The 20,456-nt window shown below is 41.0% G+C and overlaps 1 protein-coding gene across 1 annotated transcript in view; it reads left to right on the forward strand.

Annotated features, from left to right (window-relative positions):
* Positions 1 to 645: 645 nt before the first annotated feature.
* LOC114922764 (calcium-dependent secretion activator 1-like) overlaps positions 646 to 20,456 on the forward strand; it is a 153,951-nt gene continuing 134,140 nt past the window's right edge. Inside the window, exon 1 of the mRNA XM_029284676.1 lies at positions 646 to 1,019. Coding sequence (XP_029140509.1) covers positions 646 to 1,019 — 374 coding nt within the window. The remainder of the gene's footprint in view (positions 1,020 to 20,456) is intronic.

Genomic DNA, 20,456 nt, shown 5'->3' on the forward strand with positions numbered 1-20,456 from the left:
CTGCTACTGCTGCTGCTGCTGCACCGACCGAGCGCTGCCGGTGCCGCTGCAGTTGGTGACTCGCTTCTCAGCACCTTGGAGAGCTGCTCGCGCGCTGCGGCTTGATTCCTTTTTTGCAAGGAATCGCCGTAAGGAGGAAAGGAGCCAGAGGGAAGGATAAGGCGCGCCCGAGCCCCTTCGGTCTCCCGTATCCCCACAGAGAGAGAGAGAGAAAGAGAGAGAGAGAGAGTGAGTGAGTGAGAAAGAGGGAAAGAGAGAGCTGGAGGGACCGAACCGGCCTCCCTGGGCGAGGAGTAAGCTGGCAGGCGGCAGCCTTTGAGCTCGCTCTCCTGCTCTCCCTAGCAGCGGAGCCCGCCTGGGGAGGCAAGAGTTAAAGCCATCAACCCACGTAAGCTCGGGAAGACGGCGGCGGTGCGTTCTCCGCCGTCCGCTGCCTCCGCCGCTCTTCGCGAAGGCTCCTTTTCCCCCACCCACCCCGATCGGCTGGCGATCCTCCCGCTCCTTGAGCTGCGATTGCGAAAGCAGGCAGGAGGAGCCCGGCAGGCGTTGAAGGAAGGGCGCCAGAGCCATCCGTCCAAGGCTTTGTGCCGCTGCCAGTCGTGCCGTTCGCCCCGCCGAGTGCGGGCCACCTAGTCTGCGGCCAACATGCTGGACCCGTCGTCCAGTGAAGAAGAATCCGATGAGATCGTGGAAGAGGAGAGCAGTAAGGAAGTGCTGGCCCCAGCAGCCTCGGGGGCTCGGCTCTCTCCCAGCCGGACCAGTGAGAGCTCTGGGGGCGGCGGTGGCGGGAGCAGCGGCGGGCTGCAGCCCAGCAGCCGGAGCGGGAGCAGCGTCCGGCCTTCCAGCCCGAGCCCCTCCGTGGTGAGCGAGAAGGAGAAGGAAGAACTGGAAAGGCTGCAGAAGGAGGAAGAGGAGAGGAAGAAGAAGCTGCAGCTTTACGTCTTCGTCATGAGGTGCATCGCCTACCCCTTCAATGCCAAGCAGCCCACCGATATGGCCCGGAGGCAACAAAAGGTAAAGTCTTGCTAAAGAGAACAATAGAGGTAGGCAGGTCGGCGAGGAAGCCGGACCTGCCCAGAGAAATATCTGGGGAGGGTCCGAGGCACCTGGGTATGGAGAAACACTACCTGGCACATGTCAGAATCCAGAGTCAGGACGAGGAGTGGGTTGATCTTGCTGCCAAAAGTTTCCCCAGATGGCTGTGTCCAGGGCCATTTCCTTTGCAAGTTTTCCTGCGGGTTGAGGGGCAGTGCTGGAGGGGGCTTGGCAACCAGAGAGTTTATGCAGAGCTGTGAGATCATCTTTCTTTACAAGATTCTCTGGAGGAAGGCTGTTAGCAGTCCCCAAACCTCAAGGGGAAAAGCAACTTGTATTTGTTGAGTGTGTGTGAGACAGGAGGGAAGGAGAGAGAGAGAGAGAGAGAGAGAGACAGAGAGAGAGAGAGAGAGAGAGAGAGAGAGAGAGAGACAGAGAGAGAGAGAGAGAGAGAGAGAGAGATTGCAGTTGGTATGGAACAGTAAATGGTGCCTCTCCAAGTTAAAAATGCACCCGGCACCTCTGTGAGATCTCTCTCCTTGGGTGTTAAAAACACCTCATACATTTGCTGGGACTCCAAGTCTGTCCCCTAGGTAGTAGCTGTTCTCTTGTAAAAATCAAGGTCTGAAAGCAGCTCTCCTGGTTCAGGTCCATTGGCCTGTCCACGGAGATGGAACCTGAGCAGAGGCTGGGTGGCGTCTGCAGCAGGAGAATGCAGCAGGAGCCGAGGAAGCTGGAAGGACATCAGGGGGACACACAAGGCCTCGCTTCCATGGAGTAGTAGGTAGTACTTCTGGGAGAGGCGGAGAGTAAGCAGGAACCCCGAGAGTTGGGGAGGAGTGTAAAACAAATCCTCAGCAGGACAAAGAAGTCCAAGCTTTTACTGCATCAGCAGCAATCATGTCAACGAGAGGTCAGATGACCTATTGCCTTTCTTGGCTGCTTTTCTCCTTGTGGCCTTACATAACTGCAGCTAATGCTAAGAGGGAGCTGGCATTTTGCTCTAATCTCCATATGCCAAAGGAGAGGAAAAGAAGTGAGTTAGAGAGAGAGAGAGAGAGAGAGAGAGAGAGAGAGAGAGAGAGAGAGAGAGAGAGAGAGATGTATGTCTTGAGCTTTGAGACTTGTCCTTTGTCCTCTGCCTTGCCCAAGAGTTCCCCATTTTTCTAAGGGTCTTCCTGGGAGAAGTGGCCAATCCATTGCTCTCCTGGAGATCTTCACAAAGGTTATGCTGATACACTCAGCTGCTGTGCTCATGCCATGGAGAGGACCAATTATTTCAGGAATATTTTTGTGTCCTTGCTGAAGATGCTCTGGCCATAACACTTCTTGCTGCAGTGTTTGATGTCTAACAATAGGTGAGCATGTTTCACATTAGTTCACTTCACTTCTTCTCGTCCCCTCCCTTTGAAAGCAGTCAGCACAGATGGGTCCTGCAAAATTCTATGACCAGAGACAGCGATGTCTGCAGAGTTAAGTCTTGTGATCTTGACGGCTCATAGTAGTAAACATACAGTACAAATACATTAGTTTAAAGAACAGCGAAGAGGCTGTAAAAACTAGAATAATCAAAAAAGGGGAATGTAAAGGTATTTAATGCTTCATTTGCTATCCATTCCTTCTGGGGGAAACATGTTTAAAATATCTGCATTTTATTCTATATTCAGTAGGACGTGTATTTTCTAGTGAACAGTTGGTATATTGAAAGTAAAAAGTGATTTCATATTAGCTTTTTGTTTGGTATGTCCTGGAAACAAAGCAGAGACCAATGGTGGAGAGGGGTTTTTTTTTCAGTTGAAATCAGACTTAAATAAAGAAAAAAAATAAGTGAGGTTTTCCCCAAGGTCAGCCAATGAATTTGTGGCATGTTTTTATCCTAGGATGTCTTATTGCCGAACTCAAAGTAACATTCCAATTCGTATCATGCTTATGGCCAATAAGTCTCACTGAGTGAAATGGGATTTTTGTTGGGAGGAAGTACGCATAAGATTATGACTTTTAGAAAGTCTGGAATATGAGGGAAACTTTCCACTGATATATTGCAAAGCCATATTTCAGAGTTTAGTGTTGCATTATGTAATTAGACCAAGGTATGAACTCTTCACATTAAGATGTTGGGATGATGATTGCTTACATTCCTTCAAATTTCTATGCACAATAAATGATAGAACATTATATTTAAGAAATGTAGCATATTCTTCTGTTTTCTGTCACAATCTTTGCCTTGTAAACAGCCCAAGACATGCAAACATTTGATTTATATTCTGGTATCATCATAAGTGTTTACAGGGCAGAAAGCTGAGTAATCCTACTGTTGGCCTGCAAAGTATGTTTGTGCTCATGTGTATTTCTGAATGAATAGCAGCTTCCTGTTAGGGCATACAGAAATGTTCTTCTTCCAATCATAATACTAACATGACTGATGGGATACACTGACAGGAAACTACTAAAAAAACAATGTCTTAAAATGGAGAAGACTAATTAAGAATTAAAGAGAGAGGCACTCAGGTGGAGTCTGACACAGGCAAAGTCACTAGTTTTGTGAAATGGGTGACTGTATAAGACGGACTGATTTAATTTGGCAACCAATGAAAAGGACACTTGTCAGTTTTACAGGAATGTTTGAGGAAATGAATTGGGTCCAGGAGAATCAGGAAGTTCTTTAGTCAACTATGGAACTTACATATCAATCATTAATTCAATCCAATTCACAGGGTGATAAGATGAAAAAAATGGCGACTCACAAGAGCACTACCTTGAGCATCCTGAGGAAAGCAGCATATATTAACATGACAAAAATACAATAATCAGTCACAGATTAATTTGGGTGAATGTTTTTGCCAAAGAAACCCGGGAAAACTAGTTATGGCTGCCTCTTCCCTTATTCCTATTTTCCAGTCAAACAAATTTCTGATGCATTTGGGGTTTCTTTGTAATTATTGTCATACCAAATACAAAAAGATCACATTTAGATTAAATTACTCTTTGAAAGTCCAATTCTGAGGAATGTATATTAGTTTTATTTCTGCCAATGACCTTTATATACCAAAATGACTCTAGGACATATTGACGAGGATGACATTCATTCAGCTCTGTCACGCCACAAAGCTATTATTAGTCCATTCAAGCATGAGGAAGTGGAAAAGCATATCAGGTCAACACAGTTTGAAGATTTTGATGTGGACAGAAAGTCAAATTCCTACATATGTTTCTTAGCTGTGTGTCAAGACTGATAATAACACCGATTAGATTTCTATATCCTTGCCTTGGAACTCCAGCATTATACAGTAATACGTGATGGCAAAGTTATATTTTACCCATTTGTATGTTCTTCATCTTGGGCAGGGAAAAATTAAAGGTGGAACATTCATTAGGTTTTGCAAAAATAATGTGGTGATGAACAAAATGGATCAGAAAATTTGGCCTCCATATTTTAGAAGACTTTGATTCAAAGTTCTGATAAGCCACGATCACTGACTGGTCTTGACTTGCAATCTGTAAAGTCAAATGTTACCTGTTATGCTGGGCTGTTCTAAAAAGGAGGAAGGGAAAATGCTGTATTCACTATGTACATTGTAACTGAACAATAGTCATGTCCAACAAAAGTCAATCAAGTTATGATGAAATGAGAACTAGCCTTGTCAGAAGCAAAGAGCCCAGAAAAAAGAGATTGGGGCAGGGTGGAGGAAGCAATGTTGAATGTACTGTATGTATCCTTGTACTGAATCAAAACAACAATAATACAATTATTATCCCAAAGTCCTGTCTAATCTAGCTAATAGGGGGTTTTCAAATATTTTTCCCTTCAGATCCAGCACTGGGATTCTTTTAACTAGAAAAATGAGAGATTGACTTTAGAACATTGCATGCATGATGCATATGTACATGACTTATTTATAAAAACATGGATAAGGGTTGCACTTTGAATTTGATTCCAAAATTCCTTTGGAGTGCAAAAGAGCAAAAATAGAGCAATCTATCTGTACTCCTTTAAAATACCCACATTTTTCCTTGGGATCAAATGACAGAAGTCAGCCAGCCAACTGTGGGAAAAGATACAGCTGTTTTAATAAGTTGCAGGCAGATACTATGTTCATGCATTTACGAGGCTATTTTTAAATCCAAAGCAATAGCACAGCTCTAAAAGAGATGCTAATGTGTTAATTTCTGTTTTAAGACAGATGATCTTCCTTACTGACAAATTAAAAAGCGAAATAAGTTTACTTTGTGTTTTTCCTATGGTGTTCCCCGTGTTACATTTCTTTTATACCAATCAATCGAAGTTTGGACAAGCTGAATGGCATTTTTTAGATATTTTAATAGGGATTGTGATGAGAGCTCATGTGTTGTTTCAAACAGATTGATTTTAGAAATATATTTGCTACAGTAAAATGACTCATTTGTTCCAGATCCACTTGGAACTGTTGACAGAGATTTTAGTATTCTGAGAATACTAAATCTTGGCTCTGTTTTATTCAGGGTTTTTTTTTCTCCTACACATTGCTTTCTTCTCTTCCCCACCCAAATTAAACAGTTTTTCCCAAGGAAGGCAGCTTTTGACACATGAGCACACAATTGCTAAGCAGCAGTTACACTGTTGTGCTTATTGATTAGGGACATGCCACTGAATAGTACAATTTAAGTTCTTGTCTCCTTGAGGCAGACAAGGATTACAGTCCTTTGAATCAGTTGCAGGCTTCTTAATTTATCATGCATTTACTAAATTCATGTTCTAACTATCCCAATAAGTAGCACTCTGTATTGCTCACAGCCAAACAGTGCTGATAAAAATACATGTTAATGAAATACAGGAGAAAATAAATTTAAAGAAGACATTCACACCTATTTAAAAGCTGTTTGCTTTTTTTAAAAAAAACACATTTTAAAAGCCAATAGCTTGTTGGAATAAAGCAGTTTCTTCCTTCAGGCAAAAGAAAAACAAAAAGAAAGGGAAGGAAATTGCAGGATTAGAGAGTAACCACCAAGAAGGTCCTTTCTTGTGTTCCTGCCAAATGTGACTCAACAGATGGTAGAATCAAAAGAAAGGTTTAAATCAGGGGTCTTCAAACTTGGCCCTTTTATGTCTTGTGGACTTCAACTCCCAGAATTCCTCAGCCAGGCACGCTGGTTGAGGAATTCTGGGAGTTGAAGTCCACAAGTCATAAAAGGGCCAAGTTTGAAGACCCCCGGTTTAAATTCTTGGGAGGTTAGCCCTGAGCAGATATCTGCCTTCAAAAGAACCACATGATGCTCTAAGTCAGTGTTTCTCAACCATGACAATTTTAAGGCATGTGGACTTCAACTCCCAGAATTCCACAGCCAGCCGCTGGCTGTGGAATTCTGGGAGTTGAAGTCCACATGCCTAAAAATTGTCAAGGTTGAGAAATACTGCTCTAAGTTGTGCAACTTAGTCATAAACATGAATTGCACCTCCAAAGGACTGTGGGCAGGTGAAGGGATGATGAGATAGATTGAAATGATGATAATAAGCGAAGCATTTGTTTCATGTTATGAATCATTGTTCCTGATGTATTAACTGAAGTAGTCTTCCATCAAAAAAAAAAAATACTGAATAAAGGTACACTCTCTCTAATTCCCCAGAGTGAAACACTACATAGTTTGTTTGAGAAGCAAGGCAACCAAGTGGAGAAAACAAGTTTCATATCAATTTAACCAGGTGTTTTTCTTCAGATGTCCAGCTTCAGTAGAAGAACTACATTCTCTTTATGAAATTGCTAAGCTTAGCTCTGGCAGGAAATGGCACTTGTAGCTTCCTCTGAATCCCAGGGAACGTCATCATGGAATGTCATCATCACTACCCAAACTGACATTCTGGCTAGATTTTCAGCAGAAAATGGAATTTTCTCAGATTTGACATTGGAAGAGTAGAACGAATTTTTCATGGATAATAAAACTTTCTCATAGTCTGCTTTGAAAAAAAAAAAGTCATACTGAATTATGAGTTTTGTTCTGTAATATTGATTTCTTAAATGTTTTACTTCATCTGCTCAGCAAGTGTTCATAGTTTATTTATTTACTGTATTTCTTTATTACAAATAATAATAATTGTTTTACAAATAATTCAAGGCGGCAAATATTTTCCAATACACCTTCTTCCTCCTCCTCACAACCACAATCCTGTGATGTTAGTTGAACTGAGAGAGAGTGATTGGCTCAAAGTCCACCAGCTGGCTTTCATGGCTAAAATATGAACTTGAATGGACAGTCTCCACCTACAAGGTAGTCCTTGACTTAGAAGCACAATTGAGGCCAAAATCTCTGTTGTTAAGTGAGACATTTGTTAAGTGAGTTTTGTGCCATTTTATGACCTTTCTTGCTACAACTGTTAAGTGAATCACTGCAGCTGATAAGTTAGTAACCCGGTTGTTAAGTGAATCTGGCTTCCCCATTGACTTTTCTTGTCAGAAGGTTGCAAAACTTTGGGACACAGTAACAGTCATAAACATGAACCAGTTGCCAAGCCTCTGAATTTTGGTCACAGGATGATGGGGATGCTGCAAAGGTCGTAACTGTAAAAAACGCTCATATGTCACTAAATGAACTGTTGTAAGTCAAGAGCTACCTGTGCTCACCCCACTGCCTTAACCACTAGACCAAACTGGCTTTGTCATAGAACAACCTTCATTCTCCACCATAGAGGGATACATAAGAGCCATGGTGGTGCGGTGGTTAGAATGCAGTACTGCAGACTACTTCTGCTGACTGCCAGTTCGGCAGTTCAGTTCTTACTGGCTCAAGGTTGACTCAGCCATCCATCCTTCCAAGGTCGGTAAAATGAGGATCCAGATTATTGGGGACAATATGCTGACTCTGTAAACTGCTTAGAGACAGCTGTAAAGCACTGTGAACCAGTATGTAAGTCTAAGTCAGGGGTGTCAAACTTGCAATGTCACGTGATGTGTCGCGACGTATCATGACTTTTTTGCCATTGCCGGCAATGGGGTGGGCGCAGTTTTGCTATGATGCATCCGGCCGGCAGGCCAGCAGTTTGACACCCCTGGTCTAAGTGCTATTGCTATAAGACATTTACAGCATAACCATAAGTAACCCCTGACCTTCCAGGTGTTATTGGAGTACCATTGCCGTGTTCCTTATCCATCGGTCTACATGATGTAGAGTCCCTATCTTCTAATAAAAACTTGTATTAGGAGTGAATAGTCATGTTGCAGATGATACACATATTCCAGGAAAATGACACATATTCTGCAAACAATCCCTCCATATGGAGTGAGTGGGCAAATAAGATGCAATGTAGGTAAATGATGTAAGAAATGTTATGCTTTCTGGGAGTCATATATTTTATGAGCTCTTGGAAACATCAGATTAATCGTTCCTGAAATGTGAAAGCTGAAATAGATGGACCTTAATTTGGTTCTACAAAAGCATTGTTAGGTACCAATGGGCCATATTTATAAAGCCACATACCATTCTCTTTTGTGACCCCTATAAAATTGCTTGCTCTCCCAACTACAAGATGTTAGGTGAACAAAACATAAAATACTAGCAGTGCAATAATGTAATTACGTGCACTTTGAATAAATGCTGACAGCAAATATTAAAGGATTGTGGAAATGTTGGAGATTACCACTTACATCAGCTTTGTAATAATCATAATTTATCCTTTAAAAATAGGAAAAGCTATTTCTTTAATGGACTTGCTTTTGAAAGTATGCAGATTTCTGATTTGCTGAGAATGTTTTTTTTTTTTTACTTGAAGAAGGATAATCCACTCTAAAATATGTAATAGGCAAGATTGGTTATAGATGCGGGAACTTTACCAATGTGCACAATTGTCTTGAGCCTTCAAAGAAAAAACACAGCAGCCAGCAAGGGGATTGTAGGCTGTTGAAATAACCTATCACTAAAGATTTTCATAGGCATCCTAATTGTCATAATCATCAAAGCACTTAAACTCTACACTCATCACTAATGCATTTCTAAAGGGATTTACTTAAATAAAAATATAAATAGACTATAGGAAAAAAATATCAGAGAGCATAGCAAGAGGCAAAATAATGTACCGAAGCACTGACAACTGATAATGGTTTGGTTCCTGGAATTTAGTTTCTTTGTAAATTTAAGGACAGTTTGCAAACTTGCAGTGACTCTTAATAGTTAATGATGTAGGGTTTTTTCTTCTTCTTCAAAATCCAGAATTGGATGTTGAAAGCATAGAGTTAACTGAACTATTTAATTAATTGTGAGACACAGAGGTGCAACATCCTCCTCAAATGGCTCATTCAGCTGCTAGTGATCTGCTTCATTGCAAAATTGGAGGATGAATTTCCTCCAGAATAAAATAATTTCAAGATACCTTGGATATTGCTCTGTCTCTTTCTCTCCTTATCTCCCCTCCACTGTCTGTGTGTTGGGGCTGGTTGGAAAAGGGAGGGAGGGAGGGAGGGAGGGAGGGAGGGAGAGAGAGAGAGAGAGAGAGAGAGAGAGAGAGAGAGAGAGAGAGAGAGAGAGAGAGAGAAAGAGTTTTCTATAATTTATGGCTTGGTTGACTTAAAATCTTTTGCTCTGAAGGCCTCAACTCCCTATTCACAAAGTTGTGTGATCTGAATTGAGAGGCTTCTCTAGGATGTGGACAGTGAATTAACTAAACTTTTTTTGGGAAAGTGGACTGATCAGTACTTTTTTTCTTAAAAAAAAAAAAAAGGTGCCGGAACTCACACACGTCATACAGCCCGCCTTGCCTACCCTACAAGGTTCCATCCAAAAAAGGTGCCGGAACTCCGTTCTGGGCGTTCTATGAGAAAAAAAGCCCTGGGACCAATGGCCTAATAATGATTCACCCTGTTTGATTTCATATTCATAGTTGCTGCTGGGATCTGTTGATCGTGACATATATAGACAGATAATCCTTCTTAGGAGGGATCATTTTCTCATATTTAGAACCTCACCTTATTATCTAAAGATTGTTGCACAGGTGATGGGTCAGCTTTAACCTAATGTTCATTTGTTGTAGTCTGCTAGAGTAGGGATCCATGGATCTGATACCGGGCCTCAGTATGCCAGAAACTGGGCCACACAAACAAGTGAAGCCCCATCTGTGGGATACAAGAAGCACTTGAAACCACACCCCCTCTGGTCCGCAGAAAAACCTCTCTCCATGGAACCAGTCCCTGGGTGTGCAAAAGATTGAGGGCCACCCAGTGGTGGGATTCAGCCAGTTCGTACCACTTCGGCAGAACCGGTAACTAATTTTTTGTTGCCCAGGCCCAGAGAGGACTTCCGGAAGCGGCATCCACACAGAGAACCGGTTGTTCACATATTTGAATCCCACCACTGGGGCCACGGTGCTAGAGCAGTGGTTCTCAACCTTTTTAATGCCGCGACCCCCAACCGGTCATAAGTCGAGGACTAAACCGGTCGTAAGTCGAGGACTAAACCGGTCGTAAGTCGAGGACTACCCAACCAGTCGTAAGTCGAGGACTTTCCCTGCCCGGGAGTGCCGCGCATGCGTGGTTCCGCCCCCTGCGCCGGCCGAGGCGTAGCTGGCAAGCGGCAGAGACGGAGCAGGCCGACCACCAGCTGGCCCAGCTCAAGGGAGGTAAGGCACCCGCCGGAAAAGGGGAAAAAAATGGCGGACAGCCTTGCTTGGCGACCCCCATGAAATGGTCGATCGACCCCAAATGGGGTCGCGACCCATAGGTTGAGAACCGCTGTGCTAGAGAGATTACTTTTCTAGTAATTCATGGCATTCAAAATAGATACTGGTTCCTTGACTCGAAATAACAACTATCTATGCCGAACGTCTTTAATAATGGATCAGGTGTTCATTTTTTTAAAATGAAGGGAACATTTTAAATATATATATTAAATATACACTAATCCTCATTTATTGACAAGACTTGCAATGAAAAACATATTTTGGGATGAATAATTGAACAATGCCACAATTTGAGGGACCACTATCCGCACAGCTCCTCAATGAAATTGAAAAGGACGAGAAAAGTTCATATCTTTGGGGCTGTTATCTCTCTCAGTTTGATATAAAGTAATGTCTTAACAAGTTTTAGAATGCCCTTGGTGTCGTTTCTGTAAAACGGAAGACTTCAAGGAAATCTGAGTTGAGTTTGACATTATTATTCAGAGAGTAAAGCTTCTTCCCTATTTTTTGAAACATAAAAGTTGAATCATCTCCCTCTCCCCTCCCGGATGAGTTTGGAACCATTCAGTCAAAGTGGATGATTAATCAGAACTTGTAGGCAAGAAGTTAGATTGCTTTAGGAAAGATGTTAGCAGTGGCATCGGGAAATTATGTTATGCCAACACAATATATAAGAGAGTAGGTTACACATGGCAAGAAGCAGATTTTCCTTGTAATCAGTTGTGAAAAATAGGGTGTCTAGAGAAATTGGCAAAAAAAAAAAAATCATTCACAAATGGTATTCAGGCAGTATTGCCTGGATTACTTTGCTGGAATTGCTGGAATTTAAATACATACGCCAAATTTCATTTAAAAAAAAAAAAAAATTCTACACAAAGTTAGTGATGCAACTAGCGATGTATCGTTTTAAACCAGAGCCAGTTTAATTCAGCTCTCTCATGTTGAATGAAAGCATTCTAAGCATGAAGTGCCATGTTGGAGATAGACAAGGTGAAAATATTCCAGCCATTCCTTTGACAGCAGCCTTATCCAGCTTAATTTAATTGCACTTTCAATATTTACCCTTCTCCATCTTGAGAAAGCAACTAACAAAATGGGGAATGCAAATAAATTACCTTTTAATCCAAGTTGCTGGTGAATTGTTTTAAGATGCCCGTGTGGTGGGTTAGCAGTTAATCATTTATCGTGAATTATTGTCTTAGAGATATAATCAATAAAACAATTGCACTGTAAACATTTCTTTACCCTATCCTTTTATCCATGGAACAGACTTCTCTCTTGTAGAAGATTATTTATAGCTCTTGTCCACATACTGCATATCTGCACTGCATTCTTAAGCTTCTCCTATCCGGTATTAATGCCACTTTAATTTTAAGCCGACTTAAGAAAATACTGTCAGGATTGGGATGCTTCAGCAAGCAACTTGCCAGGTGTTCAGTCTGGATTGCCATTTATTGCACAGAGAGAGAGAGAGGGGGGGGGAGAGAGAGAGAGAGAGAGAGAGTGAGAGAGAGTGACTATAGGAAAAAAAATATCAGAGAGCATAGCAAGAGGCAAAATAATGTACCGAAGCACTGACAACTGATAATGGTTTGGTTCCTGGAATTTAGTTTCTTTGTAAATTTAAGGACAGTTTGCAAACTTGCAGTGACTCTTAATAGTTAATGATGTAGGGTTTTTTCTTCTTCTTCAAAATCCAGAATTGGATGTTGAAAGCATAGAGTTAACTGAACTATTTAATTAATTGTGAGACACAGAGGTGCAACATCCTCCTCAAATGGCTCATTCAGCTGCTAGTGATCTGCTTCATTGCAAAATTGGGGGATGAATTTCCTCCAGAATAAAATAATTTCAAGATACCTTGGATGTTGCTCTGTCTCTTTCTCTCCTTATCTCCCCTCCCCTGTCTCTGTGTTGGGCTGGTTGGAAAAGGGAGGGAAGGAGGGAGGGAGGGAGAGAGAGAGAGAGGGAGGGAGAGAGAGAGAGAGAGAGAGAGAGAGAGAGAGAGAGAGAGAGAGAGAGAGAGAGAGAGAGAGAGAGAGAGAGAGAGAACAATTTCCCTGTTGCTGGGACTTCTCAATTTTCCATGCCAGAAAGGCAATTGCTAAGCTCTTTTCTTTCTGTAGGGTGGGTCTTATACTTTAATATACAGGTAGTCCTCAATTTACAACCATAACTGAGCCCCAAATTTCTGTTGCTAAGCAAGGCAGTTGTTAAGTGAGATTTGCAAACATTTTATGACCTTTTTTGCCACAGTTGTTAAGCAAATCACTGTAGTTGTGCAATGAATCATGTGGTCATTCCCCCATTGACTTTGCTTGTCGAAAACCAGCTGAGAAGATTACAAATGGTGATCATATGAACCCGGGATACAGCAACTGCCATCAGTGAATGCCAGTTGCCAAGTACCTGAATTTTGATCACGTGACCTTGGGGATGCGGTAACAGTCATGGGAAAAATAATCATAAGTTGCTTTTTTTTTCAGTGCTCTTGTTGTAACTTCAAACGGTCACTAAATAAATGGTCATAAATCAAAAACTACCTGTATATAAAAAGGTTGCATTTAAATGTGTGAATGTCAGTGATTGTTGGGAGGGTCTTTTGGCGTGGAAAGAAACAGCCGGGGTTGAGGTGAGACCGAGAAGAGGCATCAGATGAGAACAGCCAATACAATCAGGGTGATGATGGGCAGAGGAAGACAAACAACAACAACAACAACAACAACAACAACAACAACAACAATAACAATAACAATAACAATAACAATAACAATAACAATAACAATAACAATAATAATAATAATAATAATAATAATAATAAGTAAGAAAGACAAAAAACCCTGGATAGTGGACGTGGCAGTGCCTGGAGACAGCAGAATAGACAAGAAAGAACTGGAGAAGATAACAAAATACAAAGACCTACAAATAGAACTAGAAAGACTGTGGCAAAGGCAAGCAAGGGTAGTACCAATAGTAATAGGCACCTTGGGTGCAATCCCAAAACAACTGGAGCACCACTTGAGCACCAATGGCATTGACAAATTCGCCATTAGTCAACTGCAAAAGGCGGCCTTACTAGGAACTGCTTCCATCCTGCAACAATATCTGTAATACCATCAAACATCCACATCTGCCTATCCCAGGTCCTTGGTAAGGATTCGATAGGTAGACAAAAATGCCAAATCCAGTCCGAACATGTGGCTGACTGTGCAATGATCAATAATAATAATAATAATAATAATAATAATAATAATAATAATAATAATAATAATAATAATAATAATAATAATAATAATAATAATAATAATAAAAAGTTGGAAGGGACTTTGGAGGTCATCTAGTCCAACTCCCTGCTCAGGCAGGAAACCCTATGCCATTTCAGACAAATGGCTGTCCAGTCTCTTCTTAAAATCTTTCAGTGTTGGAGCATTCACCGCTTCTGGAGGCAGGTTGTTCCACTGGTTAATTGTTCTAACTGTCAGGAAGTTTCTCCTTAGTTCTAGATTGCTTCTCTCCTTGTTTAGTTTCCATCCATTGCTTCTTGTCCTGCCTTCAGTTGCTTTGGATAATAGCTTGACTCCCTCTTCTTTGTGGCAGCCCCTGAGATATTGGAACACTGCTATCATGTCACCCCTCATCGTTCTTTTCATTAAACTAGACATACCCAATTCCAGCAACTGTTCTTTATATGTTTTAGCCTCCAGACCTCTAATCATCTTCGTTGCTCTTCTCTGCACTCTTTCTAAAGTCTCAACATCTTTTTTACATTGCGGTGACCAAAACTGGATGCAGTATTCCAAGTGTGGCCTTACCAAGGCATTGTAAAATGGTATTAACACTTCACATGATCTTGATTCTATCCCTCTGAGATACAAGGGCAGGCTGTTCACAGGGAAGGGGGCGTGGGTTGAGACTGATCTCACATTTCAGCCATAGGTTGCCTCCAGAATGAGTTTCCTCCGGAAGCTGTGGGTGCTCCAACACTGGAGATTTTTAAGAACAAATTGGACAACAATTTATCTGAAATGCGATAGGTTTTCTGCTTGAGCAAGGGGTTGAACTAGAAGACCTTCCAACTCTGTTATTCTGTTATTTATTCCTGATACTAGGTCACCAGACTTTGATAGCCCTGGTCTCCAGTTCTTGGTCCTAACGTACAGGTCAGTTTGCAATAGTACCACAATTATTATGGAGGAGGCGAGGAACCTGGAAAATATAATTGAGACCTGCAAGGTCCAGAGAGACTTTCCTCTAGGATTTATGTTTTGTATTTCTCATCAGCTATGATCCCAGGGCAAGGGAGATGGAATGGCTATTGTCACTCAAGAAACCTTGTCAGCTCTCAGAGGCCCTGCCCTGCAGATAATCAGTTGTGAGACCTTACGGTTGCCATTGGCCTTTCGGGAGCAGCCAGTTTTGTTGCTGTGGTATTGGCCTCCCTGCTGCTTAGCAACATCTCTGCCTGAGCTGCTTGGTTCCATAGCTGAGTTGGTGGCGCAGTCACCAATGCTGAGAGTCCTTCAATCTGCCCTTGGACAGTGTTGAGACTGGTTCAAGCAGAGGAGTTCATGACTCAAGTCACAGAGTGCCCAACATATATGGATCTCACATTAGATCCAGTTTTGAACTCAGGGCAGCTGTCATGTGATTGGAAGGTGGGAGACCAATTCTTTCTCATGATCAGATAGATCAGGGGGTCTTCAAACCTGGCCCTTTTAGAACTTGTGGACTTCAACTCCCAGAATTCCTCAACCAGTGTGCCTGGCTGAGGAATTCTGGAAGTTGAAGTCCACAAGTCATAAGTTTGAAGACCCCTAAGATAGATCATTTTCTTATTGCTTTTTGGCTTTGTTGATACTATCACTCCTCTCAAGGTATGTAGGGCCTACTGAGTTCCAGAGGGAGGATAAAGTTTTCCCCAAGGATCTAGGGAAAAAAGGCCTTAGTCTCAGCTGGAATGGACAAATAATAAAGTCTTTGATCAAATCTCTCCTATTTGGCCTCATCTTTATTGTCAATCTCAGGAGGTTCCTTCATTTTCTGAGCAGTTTTCAGGCGATGAAATGACGGAAGAGATACCCAGAGTACCATTGGAGGAAAGCTAAGAGTGAATCTAATTGGGAGCAGATTAAAAATTATGTTTGGGATTACATTGGGACAATAAATGCATCCAAAGACAGCTATTGTTACACAGTAATCTACCAGCCCTTTTTATGATGACCTGTTCATTGCTGGGAATGATGGGCACAAGATTGTCTATGGGGCTGCTGTGAAGATTATTCTAGGCATCTAGTGGGTAAAGTCACTCAGATTTGCTCAGAGTTGATCTCTGACTGGATGGGTCCAATCAAAGTGACAGGAGTAATCTTCCTGATTAGTTGGGATATGTTTGATTACATGCCTTGTCAGGAAATTGAATCATCCAGGTTGTTAATCCAGCTACCTGTGGATGAGATCTATGCTCCTTTTAATTAGTGAAGGCCTCCTGGAAGGTGATATATTATTGGGATCATGCAGTAGGGGTAGCTTCATTGAAAGGGGAAGATGTGATTCCACCTGCAGTGAAGGTGTCTTGGTTCCGATAGATAGAGAAAAGATTTTGGAAACTACAAACTATATGAAAGCTTATATCAAATCTTGGAGAAAAATCAAAGATGATACTAGAGAACTACAAATTGACTTTCAACCATCGGTTCAAACTATAGACCAAAGAATAACGGAGAAAAAACAGAGTAACCCTAGAGAAGTTCTTACTCAACAAGATATACAACTGAATGAGACAGAGGAACTGCACTTACAATTTAATTATGAACTTACAGTAGAAACTACTGAGCAAATTAATTCTACACAATCCTACTTATGACCTATGGAGAACATTGATGATCAAAGAATAACATTAACTGAGCTATTTGATCTCCCAAAAACAACAGAGCTTGACATTCAGGTACAAATTATTGAAAATTGTGATAATGTGGACAATCAACTAGCAACTACAATAAGGAATAAAATTGACTATACTATTCAGATGATATTGGAAGAAAGAGAACTTTGACTATTTTGATGTATTGAGAAATAGCTTTACCCAAATGTTGAGGTTTGATGATGCAGAGGCTTTATTATGGAAACCGGTTTGGCATAGAAAGAAAGCTAGAGTTAGGTTTAAAAATGTGGCTTAAAATTCCACTGAATGGGTTAAAAAGGTTGTTGACACTTGGATTGTTTTAATAACAAATGAAATAGGTGATTTTGTAAAAGGATATTTTTTGTAACAATATTTGGTATTAGAGAGGATAAGTAGTTGGAGGGGTAAATTTTACTTAATTGATTGATAGAATATATATTTAAAATAGACAGAAATGTAGTTTTTTTGGACTGATATCTTTATTTTAACCAAGATAACTATTTTGTAATAGAGGGAGAAGAGGAGGTATTTGTGATAAGAGAAGTAATAGTATTAATAAATGATGTATTAGTTTAAGTAATAGGCTATATCTAAAAAAATGTAAGGATGTTGCTTTTTGGGATAATATATTTATCTTACAGTAGATAGAATCATCATGATAGGGAAAAGAGAAATGAGGGATGCCCCAAGTGTTAATATGTCTATGTAAGCTTAATTGGAATATGGTAATTTTCAAAATAGTAAAGCTTAAAAACAGGACTTGGATTCTTATAATTGAAATGTGATTGATGACCAATTGGATTGATTAAGCTTTTTTTATATATAAATGTAATAATTTTAATTGGTAAAATAATATGTGGGAAATAGAGAGGGAACTTTTAAGGAATTAATCTGTGTGATATATGTATGATTTTGTTCTTGGATAATTGATAGCCCAGTCACCACATTGTTTCTCAAGCACTTTTATGTAAAAATGAAAAAAACCAATAAAAATTCTTCACAAAATAAAAAAAAAATAAAAAAAAGAAGTGAAACCAAGTCTGAAGAGATGCATAACAATTCCCCAATACAACGTTAAGAAATCCCACCCCTAAGGCTGCAGTCTTGGGAGCAGCCGATGACCTTGGTTCCCATGAGAGAAAGTCCTAGAGAGAGAAAGTCTGTTTTGTCTCTAATGCAACACCTGGCAATCCCCCTCCCTCCATGCTATATGTCAACTAGAAATGAGAAGGAAAAAATGGCTGCAGCCATGCTCATTCTAAAGTTGACAGAAAGAGGTGATGGTATTTTCTCTCCTCAAGAAGTCGTTGCTGGACTCAGAAGTCCATTATCCATCTTTGGATAATTTAAATCCAGCCTTTAGCTTTCACTTTTTGGATAAGGTTGTCAGGAAGGTGAGAAAATAGATTATCTAGACCAGGGGTAGGCAACCTATGCTGGCTCAGAAATTCTGGGAGTTGAAGTCCACGAGTCATAAAAGAGCCAAGGTTGCCTACCTCTGGTCTAGACCATTTTCAGTCAGATTTTAGGCTGGAACATAGGACAGAGATACCATTGATCTCTCAGTTGCTTTTGATACCATCATCTACTGAACCATCTGCAAGAATTAAGGGTGGTGGAGGCGGGCAGGGTTTATCCACAATGTCCAACCAACAGAATAAAGTTTGGAAATCTTCCTTAACTTTCCGCTCCCAAACAAGAGCAGGTAGCAGCTGTGGCCAGGATGGTCTTTACACAGATCCAACTAGGGTGTGGACGTCTTTCCTGTTCTTGGATCAGGAGGTCCCCCTCATGGTTGCTCATGAGGGGGACCTCCTGATCCAACTGACTGTATTGGAGGCTGCCATTCAGAAACTGCAATTGGTCCAGAAGTCATGGGCAATGATGGACCTACTCTGGTATGCTCATGTATCAGTTGAGGGATCTTTGATACTCTCTGAACTTGGTTGTTTCCTTGCAGACATTTCATTACTCAAACTAGGTAACATCCTCAGGACAGAGCAATGAAATATCTGCTAGAAAACCACCAAGCTCAGAGAGCACCAAGGACCCCTCATTTCAACCCTGAGCTGCATATATTTTTCATTTACTGGTATGTGAAATAATTCTGCTGCAGTAGTTGCCATTAAGCCTCTGGATTCAAATGAAGAAGATCACATATAAAGACACATGGGGCCTAGTTATCTGAGGGACTGTTTGTTCTCTCTTTCTGTCTTGATGTCCTGTCCATTTTGACAGAGTTGGCATGCTTCAGGTTCTATTCATTAATCAACACTATTTTATGGGATCCTGGAAGTGTGCCTTCTTTGTCCCTACACCTGCTTCTGGAATGGCCATCTCCAGAAATTCAACCAGCACCAACTCAAATGAGCCTCAAAGATCTTTCACAGGCCTTGAACTGGTTGGTATGCACAGAAAGCTGGATGTAGGTTTTCCCCTCTGATTGAAGCCTTGTTCTTTTCCTGATTGATTGTTTTTCATGTTTTGTTTTCATTGTCTTCTACAGTGTCCTAAAGACGGATGGCCTTACAGATATAAATGCACAACTTAAGTTAAATGTATGTATTAAACGTTTGGTTGCTTTAGCCTGTTTTTATTTTTATTTGTAATTGTTAGGCATACAGAATCACACATATGAGACGGAAGGCCATGGAAATTTACTAAATCCAAAGATATGCCCGCTTAGAGCAAAAAAAAATATGCAGGTATATACAAGTACAACAATCGGTTTTAAAGTAAAAATTCCCTTCCTGCATTTTCCCAGCTTTGCCTCAATAAAACCAGTCCATCCTTCTGTTGCAGGTCTTTCTTAGTAACATAGTGATACAGGTAGTCCTCGGCTTACAGCCCTTTGTTGAGGTGACCGTTTGAAGTTACAGTGGCACTGAGAAAAGCAACTTATGACCATTTTCACCCTTACAGCCATTCAGGCGCTGGGCAACTGACTCATATTTATGATGGTTGCAATGTGGACAATCACTTAAATATGAGCCAGCAGTGTGCTGCAGCTGCCAAAAAAGCCAACCCAGTTCTAGGCTGCATTAATTGAGGGATAGAATCAAGATCATATGAAATGTTAATATCACTTTACAGTGCCTTGGTAAGGCCATACTTGAAATACTGCATCCAGTTTTGGTCACCACGATGTAAAGAAGATGTTGAGACTCTAGAAAGAGTACAGAGAAGAGCAACAAAGATGATTAGGGGACTGGAGGCTAAAACATACAAGGAACGGTTGCTAGAATTGGGTATGTCTAGTTTAACAAAGAGAAGGACATAAAGCCATACTGAAGTGAAGGATGAGGGGGGACATGATAGCAGTGTTCCAATATCTCAGGGGCTGCCAGAAAGAAGAGGGAGTCAAGCTATTCTCCAAAGCATCTGAAGGCAGGACAAGAAGCAACGGATGGAAACTAATCAAGGAGAGAAGCAACTTAGAACAAAGGAGAAATTTCCTGACAGTTAGAACAATTAACCAGTAGAACAACCTGCCTCCAGAAGTGGTGAATGCTCCAATACTGAAAGTTTTTAAGAAGAGACTAGCCAGCCATTTGTCTGAAATGGTATAGGGTTCCCTGCCTGAGCAGGGGGTTGGACTAGATGACCTCCAAGGTCCCTTCCAACTTTATTATTATTATTATTATTATTATTATTATTATTATTATTATTATTATTACTACTACTACTACTACTACTACTACTACTACTACTACTACTACTACTACTATTAATGTCCCGGGGTCACCTTTTGTGACCTTCTGACCAGCAAAGTCAATGGGGAAGCCAGATTTTTTTTTAACAACCGTGTTTTACTAACTTAACAATTGCAGCGAATCATTTAGCAATTGTGGCAAGGAAAGTTGTAAAACTCACTTAACAACT

The sequence above is a fragment of the Protobothrops mucrosquamatus genome, unplaced genomic scaffold (genome assembly GCF_001527695.2).
Source record: "Protobothrops mucrosquamatus isolate PMUCROS unplaced genomic scaffold, P.Mucros_1.0 scaffold818, whole genome shotgun sequence".
Lineage (NCBI taxonomy): Eukaryota > Metazoa > Chordata > Lepidosauria > Squamata > Viperidae > Protobothrops > Protobothrops mucrosquamatus.